General features: G+C 49.1%; 1 protein-coding gene across 2 annotated transcripts in view; it reads left to right on the top strand.

Moving 5' to 3' along the window:
- Positions 1-16800, top strand: part of ciapin1 (cytokine induced apoptosis inhibitor 1) — a 49327-nt gene extending 32527 nt beyond the window's left edge. For both annotated transcript variants that reach the window (XM_068050028.1, XM_068050027.1), the window contains exons 6-9: positions 6292-6365; positions 9009-9127; positions 11584-11665; positions 16353-16800. In XM_068050028.1, the coding sequence (XP_067906129.1) occupies positions 6292-6365; positions 9009-9127; positions 11584-11665; positions 16353-16463 (386 nt within the window). In that variant the 3' untranslated portion in view covers positions 16464-16800. The remainder of the gene's footprint in view (positions 1-6291; positions 6366-9008; positions 9128-11583; positions 11666-16352) is intronic.
- Positions 16801-17596: the final 796 nt, after the last annotated feature.

Genomic DNA, 17596 nt, shown 5'->3' with positions numbered 1-17596 from the left:
AAGGAGGAGGAGAGGTGACTTAATAGAGACATATAAGATAATCAGAGGGTTAGATAGGGTGGATAGTCAGACTCTTTTTCCTCGGATGGTGATGGCAAACACGAGAGGACATAGCTTCAAGTTGAGGGGTGATAGATATAGGACAGATGTGAGAGGTAGTTTCTTTACTCAGAGAGTAGTAAGGGCGTGGAACGCCCTGCCTGCAGCAGTAGTCGATTCGCCAACTTTAAGGGCATTTAAGTGGTCATTGGATAGATATATGGATGAAAATGGAATAGTGTAGGTCAGATGGTTTCACAGGTCGGCGCAACATCGAGGGCCGAAGGGCCTGTACTGCACTGTAATGTTCATAAAAAAAAAATGCTGCTTCATCAGTGACCTTCCTTCAGTCATAAGGTCAGAAGTGGGGATGTTCGATGATGATTGCACAATGTTCAGCACCATTCGTGACTCCTCAGATACTGAAGCAGTTTGTGTAGAAATGCAGCAAGACCTGGACAATATCCAGACTTGGGCTGATAAGTGGCAAGTAACAATCGCGCCACACAAGTGCCAGGCAATGACCATCTGCAACAGGAGAGAATCTAACCATCTCCCCTTGACATTCAACAGCATTGCCATCGCTGAGTCCCCCACTATCAGCGTCCTAGGGGCTACCATTGACCAGAAACTGAACTGGAGTAGCCATATAAATACCTTGGCTACAACAGCAGGTCAGAGGCTAGGAATCCTGAGGCGAGTAACTCACCTCCTGACTCCCCAAAGCCTGTCCACCATTTACAAGGCACAAGTCAGGAGTGTGATGGAATACTCTCCACTTGCCTGGATGGGTGCAGCTCCAACAACACTCAAGAAGCTCGACACCATCCAGGACAAAGCAGCCCGCTTGATTGGCACCCCATCTACAAACATTCACTCCCCCCACCACCGACGTACAGTGGCAAAAGTGTGTACCATCTACAAGATGCACTGCAGCAATGCACCAAGGCTCCTTACCCACAACCTCTACCAACTAGAAGGACAAGGGCAGCAAATACATGGGAACACCACCACCTGCAAGTTCCCCTCCAAGTCGCACACCATCCTGACTTGGAACTATATCACCGTTCCTTCACTGTCACTGGGTCAAAATCCTGGAACTCCCTTCCTAACAGCACTGTGGGTGTACCTACCCCAAATGGACTGCAGTGGTTCAAGAAGGCAGCTCACCATCACCTTCTCTAGGGCAATTAGGGATGGGCAATAAATGCTGGCCTGGCCAGCGACGCCCACATCCCATGAATGAATAAAAAAAATTGTTGGGTAGATGTCAGTGTTGCAGCTGTACTGGAGCAGCTTGGCTAGGAGCGTGGCTATTTCTGGAGCACAGGTCTTCAGTACTATTGCCAGAATATTGTCAGGGCCCATAGCCTTTGCGGTATCCACTGCCTTGAGTTGTTTCCGATTCACTCCACGTGATATCAAGATTGTCTGAAGACTGGCAACTGTGATGCTGGGGACCTCCAGAGGGAGGCGAAGATGAATCATCCAGTCGGCACTTCTGGCTGAAGATGGTTGCAAATGCTTCAGCCTTGTTTTTTTGCACTGACATGCTGGGCTTCCCCATCATTGAGGATGGGGATGTGTGTGGAGCCACCTCCTCCTGCTAGTTGTTTAATTGTCCACAACCATTCACAACTGAAATGAGAACAGAAAGTGCTGGAAATGCTCAGCAGATCTGGCAGCATCTGTGGAGAGAGGAAGAGTTAACGTTTCCGGTCTGTGAGCATTCCTTCAGGACTCAGCCAGCTCGGTCAGTAGTGGTGCTACCAAGCCACTCTTGGTGATGAACATTGAAGTCCCCCACCCAGAATACATTTTGTGTCCTTGCCACCCTCAGTGCTTCCTCCAAGTGGTGTTCAACATGGAGGAATACTGAGTCATCAGCTGAGGGAAGGCAGTAGGTGATAGTCAGCAAAAGATTTCCTTGTCCATGTTTGACCTGATGCCATGAGACTTCATGGAGTCCGGAGTCAATGTTGAGGACTCCCAGGGCAGCTCCCTCCTGACTGTATACCACTGTGCCGCCACCTCTGATGGGTCTGTCCTGCCAGGGGGACAGGACATGCTCAAGATTGGTGATGGAGGAGTCTGGGACGTTGGCTGTAAGGTATAATTCCATGAGTATAACTATATCAGGCTGTTACTTGACTAGACTGTCTTATTTGATTTTTCTATAACAGTTTTGCTACAACTGAGTGGCTTGCTGGACCATTTCAGAGGGCAGTTAAGAGTCAACCACATTGCTGTAAGTTTGAAGAACATTAGTGAACCAGATGGGTTTTTACGGCGATCTGCTAGTTTCATGATCGCAATTAATGAGACGAGCATTTATATTCTAAATTTATTAATAATTCAGTTTAAATTTCCCCCCCAGCTACCATGGTGGGATTTGAACTTGTGTCTCCAAAGCATTAGTCCAGGTGTCTGGATTACCGACTGGTCCAGTAACATTACCACTATGCTGCTATCTCCCTTGAATGTGTGACATTAAGGAGTCCCTGTAAAATTGAAGTCAGTGGTAATCAGGGAAAGCTCTGCACTGGTTGGAGTAATACCTAATGCAAAATAAGCTAGTTGGCCTCCAACAACCAAAATCATCTCCGTCCCAAGACATGAACAGCATTCAGGCTTGAGCTGAAGCTGTGGCAAGTAACACTTGTGCCACACAAGTGCCAGGCAATGACTATCTCCAACAAGAGAGAATCCAACCATATCCCCTTGACATTCAACAACATTATCATGGCTGAATCCCCCACCATCAACATCCTGGGGGTTAACATTGACCAGAAGCTTAACTGGACCGGCCATGTAAATACGGTGGATACAAGAGCAGGTCAGAGGCTGGGAGTTTTGCAGCAAGTCACTCATATTCTGACTCCCCAAAGCCTGTCCACCATCTCCTCGGCGCAAGTCAGGCGTGTGATGGAATACTCTCCACTTGCCTGGATGGGTGCAGCTCCAACAACACTCAAAGCTCAACGCCATCCAGGACAAAGCAGCTGCTTGATCAAGACCCCATCTACCACCTTAAACGTTCACTCCCTCCACCACCAGCATACAGTGGCAGCAGTGTGTACCATCTACAAGATGCACTACAGCAAATCACCAAGGCTCTTGCGACAGCACCTTCCAAACCCGCGACCACCTAGAAGAACAAGGGCAGCAGATTCCTGGGAACACCACCACCTGCAAGTTCCCCTCCAACTCACACACAACAACAGCATCTTAGATTTATATCGCGCTTTTTATGTAATAAAGAATCCCAAGGCATTTTTTAGGAGCATTATAAAGTAAAATTTGACTCTGAGCCATATTCGGCAATATTGGGGCAGATGGCCAAAAGCTTGGTCAAAGAGGTAGACTTTAAGGAGCATTTTAAAGGATCAAAGTGAGTCAGAGAGGGTTAGGGAGTGTATTCCAGAGTTTTGGGCCTAGGCAGCTGAAGGCATGGCCACCAATGGTGGCAAGATTAAAATTGGGGACGCTCAAGAGGCCAGACTGAGAGGAGTGTAGATATCTCCGAGGGTTGGGGGCTGGAGAAGGTTACAGAGATAGGGAGTCACAAGGCCATTTGAAAACTAGAATGAGGGTTTTAAAATCGAGGTATTGCTTAATGGGGAGCTAATACAAAGAACAAAGAAAATTACAGCACAGGAACAGGCCCTTCGGCCCTCCAAGCCTACGCCGATCCAAATCCTCTATCTAAACCTGTCGCCTATTTTCTAAGGGTCTGTATCTCTTTACTTCCTGCCCATTCATGTATCTGTCTAGATACATCTTAAAAGACGCTATCGTGCCCGCGTCTACCACCTCCGCTGGTAATGCGTTCCATGCACCCACCACCCTCTGCGTAAAGAACTTTCCACGCATATCCCCCCTAAACTTTTCCCCTTTCACTTTGAACTCGTGTCCCCTTGTAATTGAATCCCCCACTCTGGGAAAAAGCTTCTTGCTATCCACCCTGTCTATACCTCTCATGATTTTGTACACCTCAATCAGGTCCCCCCTCAACCTCCGTCTTTCTAATGAAAATAATCCTAATCTACTCAACCTCTCTTCATAGCTAGCGCCCTCCATACCAGGCAACATCCTGGTGAACCTCCTCTGCACCCTCTCCAAAGCATCCACATCCTTTTGGTAATGTGGCGACCAGAACTGCACGCAGTATTCCAAATGTGGCCGAACCAAAGTCCTATACAACTGTAACGTGACCTGCCAACTCTTGTACTCAATACCCCGTCCGATGAAGGAAAGCATGCCATATGCCTTCTTGACCACTCTATTGACCTGCGTTGCCACCTTCAGGGAACAATGGACCTGAACACCCAAATCTCTCTGTACATCAATTTTCCCCAGGACTTTTCCATTTACTGTATAGTTCACTCTTGAATTGTATCTTCCAAAATGCATCACCTCGCATTTGCCCTGATTGAACTCCATCTGCCATTTCTCTGCCCAACTCTCCAGTCTATCTATATTCTGCTGTATTCTCTGACAGTCCCCTTCAGTATCTGCTACTCCACCAATCTTAGTGTCGTCTGCAAACTTGCTAATCAGACCACCTATACTTTCCTCCAAATCATTTATGTATATCACAAACAACAGTGGTCCCAGCACGGATCCCTGTGGAACACCACTGGTCACACGTCTCCATTTTGAGAAACTCCCTTCCACTGCTACTCTCTGTCTCCTGTTGCCCAGCCAGTTCTTTATCCATCTAGCTAGTATACCTTGGACCCCATGTGCCTTCACTTTCTCCATCAGCCTACCATGGGGAACCTTATCAAACACCTAAAGTGCGACAGGGATGCCCCATGTCCGGCCAGTTGTACACCATCTGCATTGATAAGGTTCCCCATGGTAGGCTGATGGAGAAAGTGAAGGCACATGGGGTCCAAGGTATACTAGCTAGATGGATAAAGAACTGGCTGGGCAACAAGTAGTGTGACAAGTTAGAGACAATAGAGGAGTTGAGAGAGGTCATGATAACGTAAAGTTGGGTGTCATCAGTGTTCATGTGAAAACTAACCATGCTTTTGGATGAGGGGCAGCATATATATGAATAAGAGGAGGGGACGAAGGATAGATGCTTGCAGAACACCAGAGGTAACAGTATGAGAGTGGGAAGAGAAGCCATTTTAGGTGATTCTCTTTCTACGATCAGATAAGAATGGAACCAGGTGAGAGCAGTCCCACCCAGCTGGATAACATTGGAGAGGTGTTGGAGGAGGAATGTGTGGTCAAATGTGTCAGTGGTTGAAAAGGATGAGGAGGGATAGTTTACCTTTGTTACAGTCACGTAGGATGTCAGCTGTAACTTTGATGAGAGCTGTTTCGGTCCTGATTGGAGGTTCCAGGAAAAATGGACACCATCTTGACATGGAAATATGTCACCATTCCTTCATTGTGCTTGGGTCTAAATCCTGGAACTTCCTACCTAACAGCACTGTGGGTGTACCTGCTTCACACAAACTACTGTGATTCAGGAAGGCAGCTCACCACCACCTCCTCAAGGACAATTAGGGATGGGTAATAAATGCTGGCCTTTCCCACGTCACACAACGGTTTTTTTAGGGGGAAAAGCCCCAGCGTGAGCTTCTGAAGCCAGTCACCAGCATGAAGCTGTTTGCTGGAACATGCCTGGTATAGAGTTCAGCTGTGTGGTCACCAAGCTGGTGGGTATGGGAGATCACCAATGGGAGTATATGTACCATGTAAGAGAGAGTGAACTGCATCATTAACCCTACCCAAGATAGTGAGTGCAGAAAGCTGCCAGTCTGATTGACTCACTGGGATTTGAGAGAGTCTCTTGCTGTGGCTCCTTGACTAAAGTGTGTATGGGAGGCCACAGTATAACTTGCTCTGTGGTCTGAAATGTGCAATATGCATGACAGTCATTGCCAACAGAGGTAAGTATGTTCTGTGGACCGAGCAGAGTGTAATGAAACTTCTCAGTACCTGCAGTCATTGAGAAGTCACTGTGCAGGGAGCTCTCCTGAGACAGTAGAATAGTTTGAAGGTGACAGAGGTCGAAATTATTCCCTAGCAGGGTAAGAATGTTGTCTGAAGGACTGAGCAGTAAGGGAGAGCAGGGCACCTGTTTGTGTGCAGTGCGGGCATTTAGGATGTGATAATGTGACTGGCTACTTAACTGCCAGGTCACTGCAGGTGGTCAGATGCTGCGAATGAGTGAGGTGTGAGGGGGTGGTCACAGGCAGTCAGACTAACCTGTAGAACTTGATATTACAGAGAAGCCACCGCTGGACCCCAGTACGAGGAAGGCCTGGACCCTGTCAGCTACTGACATGAATGACGATGATGTGGTGAGCTTCACTCTTCAAACCCTGCTGCATGTTTCCCTGTGCTCCAGATCTCCCAAGGCCCTGGCAGGGGGTGGGGGGAATGCCCCTGCCCCTGGCGGTCCAGGTGCTGCTTTCTCCCAGGAGGCTGTGTATGGGGAATTGCAACATTCAGTGCGACATGCTGTGTGAAAGAAAGAGCTTATGTTTATCACCCCCTGCCACAGGCCTCACAAGCAATCAGTTACTCTTGCTGTGTGGGCCTGTAGTTACCTTCCACACAGCAAGATCCCAAAGATAGCACTGAGAAAGATCAGCATTACAGTTAGTTCCGGTGTTGAAGGCTTGAACTCAACTTTCTGATTCGGGAGCGAGCTACGAGCTGAGCCATGCTGATACGACATTAAGCTAATAATTGATGCTATACCTTCACAAATCACTGGTTAAGCCTCAGTTCAAGTATTGCGTCCGATTCTGCAGCAGTTCAAGAAGGCGGCTCACCACCACCTTCTCAAGGGCAATTAGGATGGGCAATAAATGATGGCCTAGCCAGCAACACCCACACCCCGTGAAAGAAAAGAAACCCTGTCAAGCCCACTCAGAATCTTAGTTCTGATGAAAGGTCACCGACCTGAAATGAAAAGCTGAAATTGCTCTTGGGAGTAGCACAAACTCAGCAACTTCCCAAAGCCTGTCCACCATCTACAAGGCACAAGTCAGGAGTGTGATGGGATACTCTCCACTTGCCTGGATGGGTGCTGCTCCAAACAACACTCAAGAAGCTCAACACCATCCAGGACAAAGCAGCCCGCTTGCTTGGCACCCCACCCACTACCTTCAATATTCATTCCCTCCACCACTGACACACAGTGGCAGCAGTGTGTACCATCTACAAGATGCACTGCAGCAACGCACCAAAGCTCCTTCGCCAGCACCTTGCAAACCTGCAACCTCTACCAACTAGAAGGACAAGGGCAGCAGATGCAGGAGCACCACCACCTGCAAGTTACCCTCCAAGCCATCCTGACTTGGAACTATATCGTCCGTCGGTCCTTCACTGTCACTGGGTCAAAATCCTGGAACTCCCTTCCTAACAGCACTGTGGATGTACCTACCCCACATGGACTGCAGCGGTTCAAGAAGGCAGCTCACCACCACCTTCTCAAAGGCAATTAGGATGGGCAATAAATGATGGCCTAGCCAGCAACACCCACACCCAGTGAAAGTAAAAAAACCCTGTCAAGCCCACTCAGAATCTTAGTTCTGATGAAAGGTCACAGACCTGAAATGTTAATTCTGCTTTTCTGTCCACTAATGCTGCCTGACCTGCTGAGTATTTCCAGCATTTTCTGTTTTTATTTCGGATTTACAGCATCTGCAATATTTTGCTTTTATTAGCCCTCAGAATCTTACCTGTTTCGCGAAAATCACCTCTCATTCTTCTAAACTCCAACCTGGGACAGGAGCCCAACCTGCTCAACCTTTCCTCATAAGACAATCCCTTCATCCCATGAATCAGCCTAGTGAACTTCCTCCAAACCGAGTATACCGCTTCTTAAATAAGGAGACCTAAACTGTACACAGGAGTCTAGGTGTGCTCTCACCAATGCCCTTTACAGCTGTAGCAAGACTTCCCTACTTTTATGTCTCATCCCCCTTGCAATAAAGGCCAAGTAGAACCAAAGCTATGACACTACCTGCCACTATCTTCATTAGTCTCTTATCTTCATCATGGAGTGTCTGCAACACAGAGCATCAGCATTGCTCCTCATTTCAAGCACACAGTAGTGCGCAGAGTATTATAGGGTAGCAATACTGTGTCTAATGTGTAACTCCCACCAGAACCTTTTCTGTGTGACTCTCACCAATCTGTCAGCAAATTGATTGGTGGCGGAGGTGTGGTTTCAGTGGATACATTTAAATTTGACTGAGTGGAAGGAACAATGCAACTTTTTAATGCAGCGAATGGTAATGACCTGGAAAACTCTGCCTACGAGGGTGGTGGAAGCGGAGACAATGAATGATTTCAAAAGGAAATTGGATGGGCACTTAAGAGAAATAAATTTACAGGGCTACGGGGACGGGTTGAATGGCCTCCTTCTGTGCCGTAAAGACAGAATCTAGAAGCTCCTGGTAATTCCCCGGGGGTCTTGCCTGTGTCTCTGGTACCCCTGTTGCCTTCCTACCCCCATTGCCAATGGCAGCGCTTGTCTTCATCACTGCCCCCATCCATAATGCTGTAATCTCGTTTCTCCCCCCCAGCACCCCCCCCCCCTCCCCTCCACATGGATAACCTGTTGTTTAAAGGGCTATTTCGCATTCATTCCCCAGGTGTGGGTGAATGTGGACATCCTGATTAAAAGCCCCTGTGGAAAGGCATAGCTGGGTCTCTGATGTCTTTCTGCCCTTTAGCCTCAACATTGTTCCTGAGTGTTAGACTTGTCTCCCAGCTGAAGACCAGGATTAAAGGGCATACCATAATCATCCATGAGTTGACCTAAAACTGGACAGGTTGTTAAATGCTGGGTTACTCATATTGAGCAATGCGAAGAGTATCAACTGAGAACCGCATGGCTTTGCAGCTCTTGACATACACTGCGTCTGCAATAGGAAGAGTAGAAGATTGATTGACTGATATCCTACCTATACCTCTCTGCCTTTCCCCAGGATCTCATTGATTCCAATGAGCTACTGGATGAAGATGATTTGAAGAAGCCTGATAAGGCCTCGCTCCGAGCCATGGACTGCGGAGACGGCAAGAAAAAGAAGCGGGCCTGTAAAAACTGGTCAGTGTCTCTCACTCCCGTCAGATTAGACTGGTGAAAACTGGTCAGTGTCTCACACTCCAGTCAGATTACATTGGTTAAAAACTGGTCAGTGTCTCACACTCCAGTCAGATTACACTGGTAAAAACTGGTCAGTGTCTCACACTCCAGTCAGATTATATTGGTTAAAAACTGGTCAGTGTCTCACACTCCCGTCAGATTACACTGGTAAAAACTGGTCAGTGTCTCACACTCCAGTCAGATTACACTGGTAAAAACTGGTCAGTGTCTCACACTCCCGTCAGATTACACTGGTAAAAACTGGTCAGTGTCTCACACTCCCGTCAGATTACACTGGTAAAAACTGGTCAGTGCATCACACTCCAGTTAGATTACACTGGTAAAAACTGGTCAGTGTCTCACACTCCAGTCAGATTACACTGGTAAAAACTGGTCAATGTCTCACACTCCAGTCAGATTACACTGGTAAAAACTGGTCAGTGTCTCACACTCCAGTTAGATTACACTGGTAAAAACTGGTCAGTGTCTCACACTCCAGTCAGATTACACTGGTGAAAACTGGTCAGTGTCTCACACTCCCGTCAGATTACACTGGTAAAAACTGGTCAGTGTCTCACACTCCCGTCAGATTACACTGGTAAAAACTGGTCAGTGTCTCACACTCCAGTCAGATTACATTGGTTAAAAACTGGTCAGTGTCTCACAGTCCCGTCAGATTACACTGGTAAAAACTGGTCAGTGTCTCACACTCCAGTCAGATTACACTGGTAAAAACTGGTCAGTGTCTCACACTCCCGTCAGATTACACTGGTAAAAACTGGTCAGTGTCTCACACTCCCGTCAGATTACACTGGTAAAAACTGGTCAGTGTATCACACTCCAGTTAGATTACACTGGTAAAAACTGGTAAGTGTCTCACACTCCAGTCAGATTACACTGGTAAAAACTGGTCAGTGTCTCACACTCCAGTCAGATTACACTGGTAAAAACTGGTCAGTGTCTCACACTCCAGTTAGATTACACTGGTAAAAACTGGTCAGTGTCTCACACTCCAGTTAGATTACACTGGTAAAAACTGGTCAGTGTCTCACACTCCAGTCAGATGACACTGGCGAAAACTGGTCAGTGTCTCACATTCCAGTCAGATTACACTGGTAAAAACTGGTCAGTGTCTCACACTCCCGTCAGATTACACTGGTAAAAACTGGTCAGTGTCTCACACTCCCGTCAGATTACACTGGTAAAAACTGGTCAGTGTATCACACTCCAGTTAGATTACACTGGTAAAAACTGGTCAGTGTCTCACACTCCAGTCAGATTACACTGGTAAAAACTGGTCAGTGTCTCACACTCCAGTCAGATTACACTGGTAAAAACTGGTCAATGTCTCACACTCCAGTCAGATTACACTGGTAAAAACTGGTCAGTGTCTCACACTCCAGTCAGATTACACTGGTAAAAACTGGTCAGTGTCTCACACTCCAGTTAGATTACACTGGTTAAAACTGGTCAGTGTCTCACACTCCAGTCAGATGACACTGGCGAAAACTGGTCAGTGTCTCACATTCCAGTCAGATTACACTGGTAAAAACTGGTCAGTGTCTCACTCTCCCGTCAGATTACACTGGTAAAAACTGGTCAGTATCTCACACTCCAGTTAGATTACACTGGTAAAAACTGGTCAGTGTCTCACCCTCCAGTTAGATTACACTGGTAAAAACTGGTCAGTGTCGCACACTCCAGTCAGATTACACTGGTAAAAACTGGTCAGTGTCGCACACATCAGTCAGATTACACTGGTAAAAACTGGTCAGTATCTCACACTCCAGATAGATTACACTGGTAAAAACTGGTCAGTGTCTCACACTCCAGTCAGATTACACTGGTAAAAACTGGTCAGTGTCGCACACTCCAGTCAGATTACACTGGTAAAAACTGGTCAGTGTCTCACACTCCAGTCAGATTACACTGGTACAAACTGTTCAGTGTCTCACACTCCAGTTAGATTACACTGGTAAAAACTGGTCAGTGTCTCACACTCCAGTTAGATTCCACTGGTAAAAACTGGTCAGTGTCTCACACTCCAGTCAGATTACACTGGTAAAAACTGGTCAGTGTCTCACACTCCAGTTAGATTACACTGGTAAAAACTGGTCCGTGTCTCACACTCCAGTCAGATTACACTGGTAAAATCTGGTCAGTGTCTCACTCTCCAGTCAGATTACACTAATTAAAACAGATGCCCTCCCGCTATCTGCTGCTCCTCTCCTCATCTTGCTGTCTTTCCCCAACCCCCAGTACATCCCCCCCACCCCCGCCATTTTTCCAATTGACGTGTGCCTTTCTGATGTGGGTAGCAGCACTTTGAGCCTGCTTTTTGTATTTTTGAGGTTGTCATTTCCTGCAATGCTAAAGTTAGCACGCCTGAATAGTAACTCTCGGTCTGTCTGTTTCAGCACGTGTGGGCTGGCTGAAGAGCTGGTGGGGAAAGGACCCAAAGATGTGAAGCCGCTACAGGTTAAATCATCCTGTGGAAGTGTGAGTATCACTGGACTTCTAACGATAGCAAACAGAGGAGCATGGGTCCAGCATCTAATCGTTCTGCAGCACACACCAACCCATGACAATCATTCAACATGTGCACAGCCTCCCCAGATATATTTCCCCCATGTCATTACACTGGGGTCCGTTTCCCCCACCTTGTCGTTACACTGGGGTTAGTTTCGCACCTTGTCATTACACTGGGATCCGTTTCCCACCTTGTCGTTACACTGGGATCCGTTTCCCACCTTGTCGTTACACTGGGATCCGTTTCCCACCATGTCGTTACACTGGGATCCGTTTCCCACCTTGTCGTTACACTGGGATCCGTTTCCCACCTTGTCGTTACACTGGGATCCGTTTCCCACCTTGTCATTACACTGGGGTTACACTGGGATCCGTTTCCCACCTTGTCGTGACACTGGGATCCGTTTCCCACCTTGTCGTTACACTGGGATTCGTTTCCCACCTTGTCGTTACACTGGGATTCGTTTCCCACCTTGTCGTTACACTGGGATTCGTTTCCCACCTTGTCGTTACACTGGGATTCGTTTCCCACCTTGTCGTTACACTGGGATTCGTTTCCCACCTTGTCGTTACACTGGGATCCGTTTCCCACCTTGTCGTTACACTGGGGTTAGTTTCCCACCTTGTCGTTACACTGGGGTTAGTTTCCCACCTTGTCGTTACACTGGGATCCGTTTCCCACCTTGTCGTTACACTGGGATCCGTTTCCCACCTTGTCGTTACACTGGGATCCGTTTCCCACCTTGTCGTTATACTGGGATCCGTTTCCCACCTTGCCGTTACACTGGGATCTGTTTCCCACCTTGTCGTTACACTGGGATCCGTTTCCCACCTTGCCGTTACACTGGGATCCGTTTCCCACCTTGTCGTTACACTGGGGTCCGTTTCCCACCTTGCCGTTACACTGGGGTCCGTTTCCCACCTTGCCGTTACACTGGGGTCCGTTTCCCACCTTGTGGTTACACTGGGGTCCGTTTCCCACCTTGTCGTTGCACTGGGGTCCGTTTCCCACCTTGTCGTTACACTGGGGTCCGTTTCCCACCTTGTCGTTACACTGGGGTCCGTTTCCCACCTTGTCGTTGCACTGGGATCCGTTTCCCACCTTGTCGTTGCACTGGAATCAGTTTCCCACCTTGTCGTTGCACTGGGATCCGTTTCCCACCTTGTCGTTGCACTGGGATCCGTTTCCCACCTTGTCGTTGCACTGGGATCCGTTTCCCACCTTGTCGTTGCACTGGGATCCGTTTCCCACCTTGTCGTTGCACTGGGATCCGTTTCCCACCTTGTCGTTGCACTGGGATCCGTTTCCTCCACCTTGTCGTTGCACTGGGATCCGTTTCCTCCACCTTGTCGTTGCACTGGGATCCGTTTCCTCCACCTTGTCGTTGCACTGGGATCCGTTTCCTCCACCTTGTCGTTGCACTGGGATCCGTTTCCTCCACCTTGTCGTTGCACTGGGATCCGTTTCCTCCACCTTGTCGTTGCACTGGGATCCGTTTCCTCCACCTTGTCGTTGCACTGGGATCCGTTTCCTCCACCTTGTCGTTGCACTGGGATCCGTTTCCTCCACCTTGTCGTTGCACTGGGATCCGTTTCCTCCACCTTGTCGTTGCACTGGGATCCGTTTCCTCCACCTTGTCGTTGCACTGGGATCCGTTTCCTCCACCTTGTCGTTGCACTGGGATCCGTTTCCTCCACCTTGTCGTTGCACTGGGATCCGTTTCCTCCACCTTGTCGTTGCACTGGGATCCGTTTCCTCCACCTTGTCGTTGCACTGGGATCCGTTTCCTCCACCTTGTCGTTGCACTGGGATCCGTTTCCTCCACCTTGTCGTTGCACTGGGATCCGTTTCCTCCACCTTGTCGTTGCACTGGGATCCGTTTCCTCCACCTTGTCGTTGCACTGGGATCCGTTTCCTCCACCTTGTCGTTGCACTGGGATCCGTTTCCTCCACCTTGTCGTTGCACTGGGATCCGTTTCCTCCACCTTGTCGTTGCACTGGGATCCGTTTCCTCCACCTTGTCGTTGCACTGGGATCCGTTTCCTCCACCTTGTCGTTGCACTGGGATCCGTTTCCTCCACCTTGTCGTTGCACTGGGATCCGTTTCCTCCACCTTGTCGTTGCACTGGGATCCGTTTCCTCCACCTTGTCGTTGCACTGGGATCCGTTTCCTCCACCTTGTCGTTGCACTGGGATCCGTTTCCTCCACCTTGTCGTTGCACTGGGATCCGTTTCCTCCACCTTGTCGTTGCACTGGGATCCGTTTCCTCCACCTTGTCGTTGCACTGGGATCCGTTTCCTCCACCTTGTCGTTGCACTGGGATCCGTTTCCTCCACCTTGTCGTTGCACTGGGATCCGTTTCCTCCACCTTGTCGTTGCACTGGGATCCGTTTCCTCCACCTTGTCGTTGCACTGGGATCCGTTTCCTCCACCTTGTCGTTGCACTGGGATCCGTTTCCTCCACCTTGTCGTTGCACTGGGATCCGTTTCCTCCACCTTGTCGTTGCACTGGGATCCGTTTCCTCCACCTTGTCGTTGCACTGGGATCCGTTTCCTCCACCTTGTCATTTGGGCGTCACAGTGGCGCAGTGATTAGCACCGCAGCCTCACAGCTCCAGGGACCCGGGTTCGATTCTGGGTACTGCCTGTGTGGAGTTTGCAAGTTCTCCCTGTGTCTGCGTGGGTTTTCTCTGGGTGCTCCGGTTTCCTCCCACATGCCAAAGACTTGCAGGTTGATAGGTAAATTGGCCATTATAAATTGTCACTAGTATAGGTAGGTGGTAGGGAAATATAGGGACAGGTGGGGATGTTTGGTAGGAATATGGGATTAGTGTAGGATTAGTATAAATGGGTGGTTGATGGTCGGGACAGATGCGGTGGGCCGAAGGGCCTGTTTCAGTGCTGTATCTCTAATCTAATCTACACTGGGGTCCGTTTCTTCCACCTTGTCGTTACACTGGGATCCGTTTCCTCCACCTTGTCGTTGCACTGGGGTCTGTTTTCCCCCACCTTCTCATTACACTGGGGTCTGTTTTCCCCCACCTTGTCGTTGCACTGGGGTCTGTTTTCCCCCACCTTCTCGTTACACTGGGGTCTGTTTTCCCCACCTTCTCGTTACACTGGGATCCGTTTCCTCCACCTTGTCGTTACACTGGGATCCGTTTCCTCCACCTTGTCGTTACACTGGGATCCGTTTCCTCCACCTTGTCGTTACACTGGGATCCGTTTCCTCCACCTTGTCGTTACACTGGGATCCGTTTCCTCCACCTTGTCGTTACACTGGGATCCGTTTCCTCCACCTTGTCGTTACACTGGGATCCGTTTCCTCCACCTTGTCGTTACACTGGGATCCGTTTCCTCCACCTTGTCGTTACACTGGGATCCGTTTCCTCCACCTTGTCGTTACACTGGGATCCGTTTCCTCCACCTTGTCGTTACACTGGGATCCGTTTCCTCCACCTTGTCGTTACACTGGGATCCGTTTCCTCCACCTTGTCGTTACACTGGGATCCGTTTCCTCCACCTTGTCATTTGGGCGTCACAGTGGCGCAGTGATTAGCACCGCAGCCTCACAGCTCCAGGGACCCGGGTTCGATTCTGGGTACTGCCTGTGTGGAGTTTGCAAGTTCTCCCTGTGTCTGCGTGGGTTTTCTCCGGGTGCTCCGGTTTCCTCCCACATGCCAAAGACTTGCAGGTTGATAGGTAAATTGGCCATTATAAATTGTCACTAGTATAGGTAGGTGGTAGGGAAATATAGGGACAGGTGGGGATGTTTGGTAGGAATATGGGATTAGTGTAGGATTAGTATAAATGGGTGGTTGATGGTCGGGACAGACGCGGTGGGCCGAAGGGCCTGTTTCAGTGCTGTATCTCTAATCTAATCTACACTGGGGTCCGTTTCTTCCACCTTGTCGTTACACTGGGATCCGTTTCCTCCACCTTGTCGTTGCACTGGGGTCTGTTTTCCCCCACCTTCTCATTACACTGGGGTCTGTTTTCCCCCACCTTCTCGTTACACTGGGATCTGTTTTCCCCCACCTTGTCGTTGCACTGGGGTCTGTTTTCCCCCACCTTCTCGTTACACTGGGGTCTGTTTTCCCCACCTTCTCGTTACACTGGGGTCTGTTTTCCCCCACCTTCTTGTTACACTGGGGTCTGTTTTCCCCCACCTTCTCGTTACACTGGGGTCTGTTTTCCCCCACCTTCTTGTTGCACTGGGGTCTATTTTCCCCCACCTTGTCGTTGCACTGGGGTCTGTTTTCCCCACCTTCTTGTTACACTGGGGTCTGTTTTCCGCCACCTTCTCGTTACACTGGGGTCTGTTTTCCCCCACCTTGTCGTTGCACTGGGGTCTGTTTTCCCCCACCTTCTTGTTACACTGGGATCTGTTTTCCCCCACCTTGTCGTTGCACTGGGGTCTGTTTTCCCCCACCTTCTTGTTACACTGGGATCTGTTTTCCCCCACCTTGTCGTTGCACTGGGGTCTGTTTTCCCCCACCTTCTTGTTACACTGGGGTCTGTTTTCCCCCACCTCGTTACACTGGGGTCTGTCTGCCCCATTGTTGTTGAGTGTTCCTACTGCTGCTGTACTGTATGTTGGCTGTTGTGATGTTTGGGTTCGTTACATTGATAACATTATTCGCTCTCTGTTGCAGTGCTACCTTGGTGATGCATTCCGCTGTGCCAGCTGCCCTTACATGGGGATGCCTGCCTTCAAACCTGGTGAAAAAATCCTGCTGTCTGACCAGACTCTCACTGATGCCTGAAGTGCTTCAATTGTGTGTGGATTGTTGTGACACTGTGGTCTGAGGGACTGCTGTCTCCAGGGAGTCTGTCCTTTGAACCCTCAGCCATTAGTTCTCTCAGCTCCAGCAGGGTTGATTAATCTTTGGAGTTGATATACTCAGACTGATGCTGCAATCTCATTCCTACCTAGATTAGGTTTATTTGTAATCTATGTGAAGGGGGTTACCAGAGGCAGGGATAATAAATAGTGACCTCTTTTACTGTTCTCCCACATGTGCTGTGTATACTGAATGATTTATGTGCTGGTTCATCTTCCTGTATCATGTTGTACTATTAAATTGGTGCCAGTTTCCAGCACTCTTCTCTTGTTCCCTGGGCTGTTTCCAACTCTTTCCGAGCATGTCTAGTTCTCCTGCATAACCTCGCACAAGTCACCAGTCCCCATGTTGTCTTTCCGTAGGATATTCGACAATGAGGTTGATGAGCAGCTGTCCTTACCCCGAATTCGATCAACTTCAATGTTGCCCAGTTACCTCGTCTCCTTCCCCCTTGGAATCCAGTGTGCTGAGGCAAATGTTAACTGACTGATACACGGTGAACAGAGTCCAGATATCCAACAGCACCATTCATTCGAAGATTTGCCACCCATGTCTACCTGCATTGGTCATGGGGTGTGTTTGTGTTTAAACCTCAGCCCCTGGAATCTTACACATTCCACACCCGCTCAATTGGTTAAGTCAGTCAGCTGTTCACAGCGAAACACTTGCCCCTCAGCCAAGGTTCTGGCTTTGAATACATCGCCAGAGACTTGAACATACCATTTAGGCTGGCACTCCAGTGCAGCACTGAGGGAGTGCCGCATTTTCACATGGTCAGTAATGAGGGAGTGCCACACTGTTGGAGGGTCAGTACTGAGAGAGCGCCGTACTGTCGGCGGGTCAGTGCTGAGAGAGTGCTGTACAGTCGGAGGGTCAGTTCTGAAAGAGCGCCGCACTGTCGGAGGGGCAGTACTGAGAAGGCGATGCACTGTCGGAGGGTCAATACTGATGGAGCACCGCTAAGGGAGTGCCACACTGTCGGAGGGCCAGTACTGATGGTGCACTGCACTGTCGGAGGGTCAGTAGTGATCGAGCACTGCACTGTCGGAGGGTCA

Source organism: Heterodontus francisci, chromosome 17 (assembly GCF_036365525.1).
Source record: "Heterodontus francisci isolate sHetFra1 chromosome 17, sHetFra1.hap1, whole genome shotgun sequence".
In the NCBI taxonomy this organism is placed as follows: Eukaryota; Metazoa; Chordata; class Chondrichthyes; order Heterodontiformes; family Heterodontidae; genus Heterodontus; species Heterodontus francisci.
The sequence above is the reverse complement of the archived record's forward strand: the minus strand, read 5'-3'. Positions and strand labels throughout refer to the sequence as shown.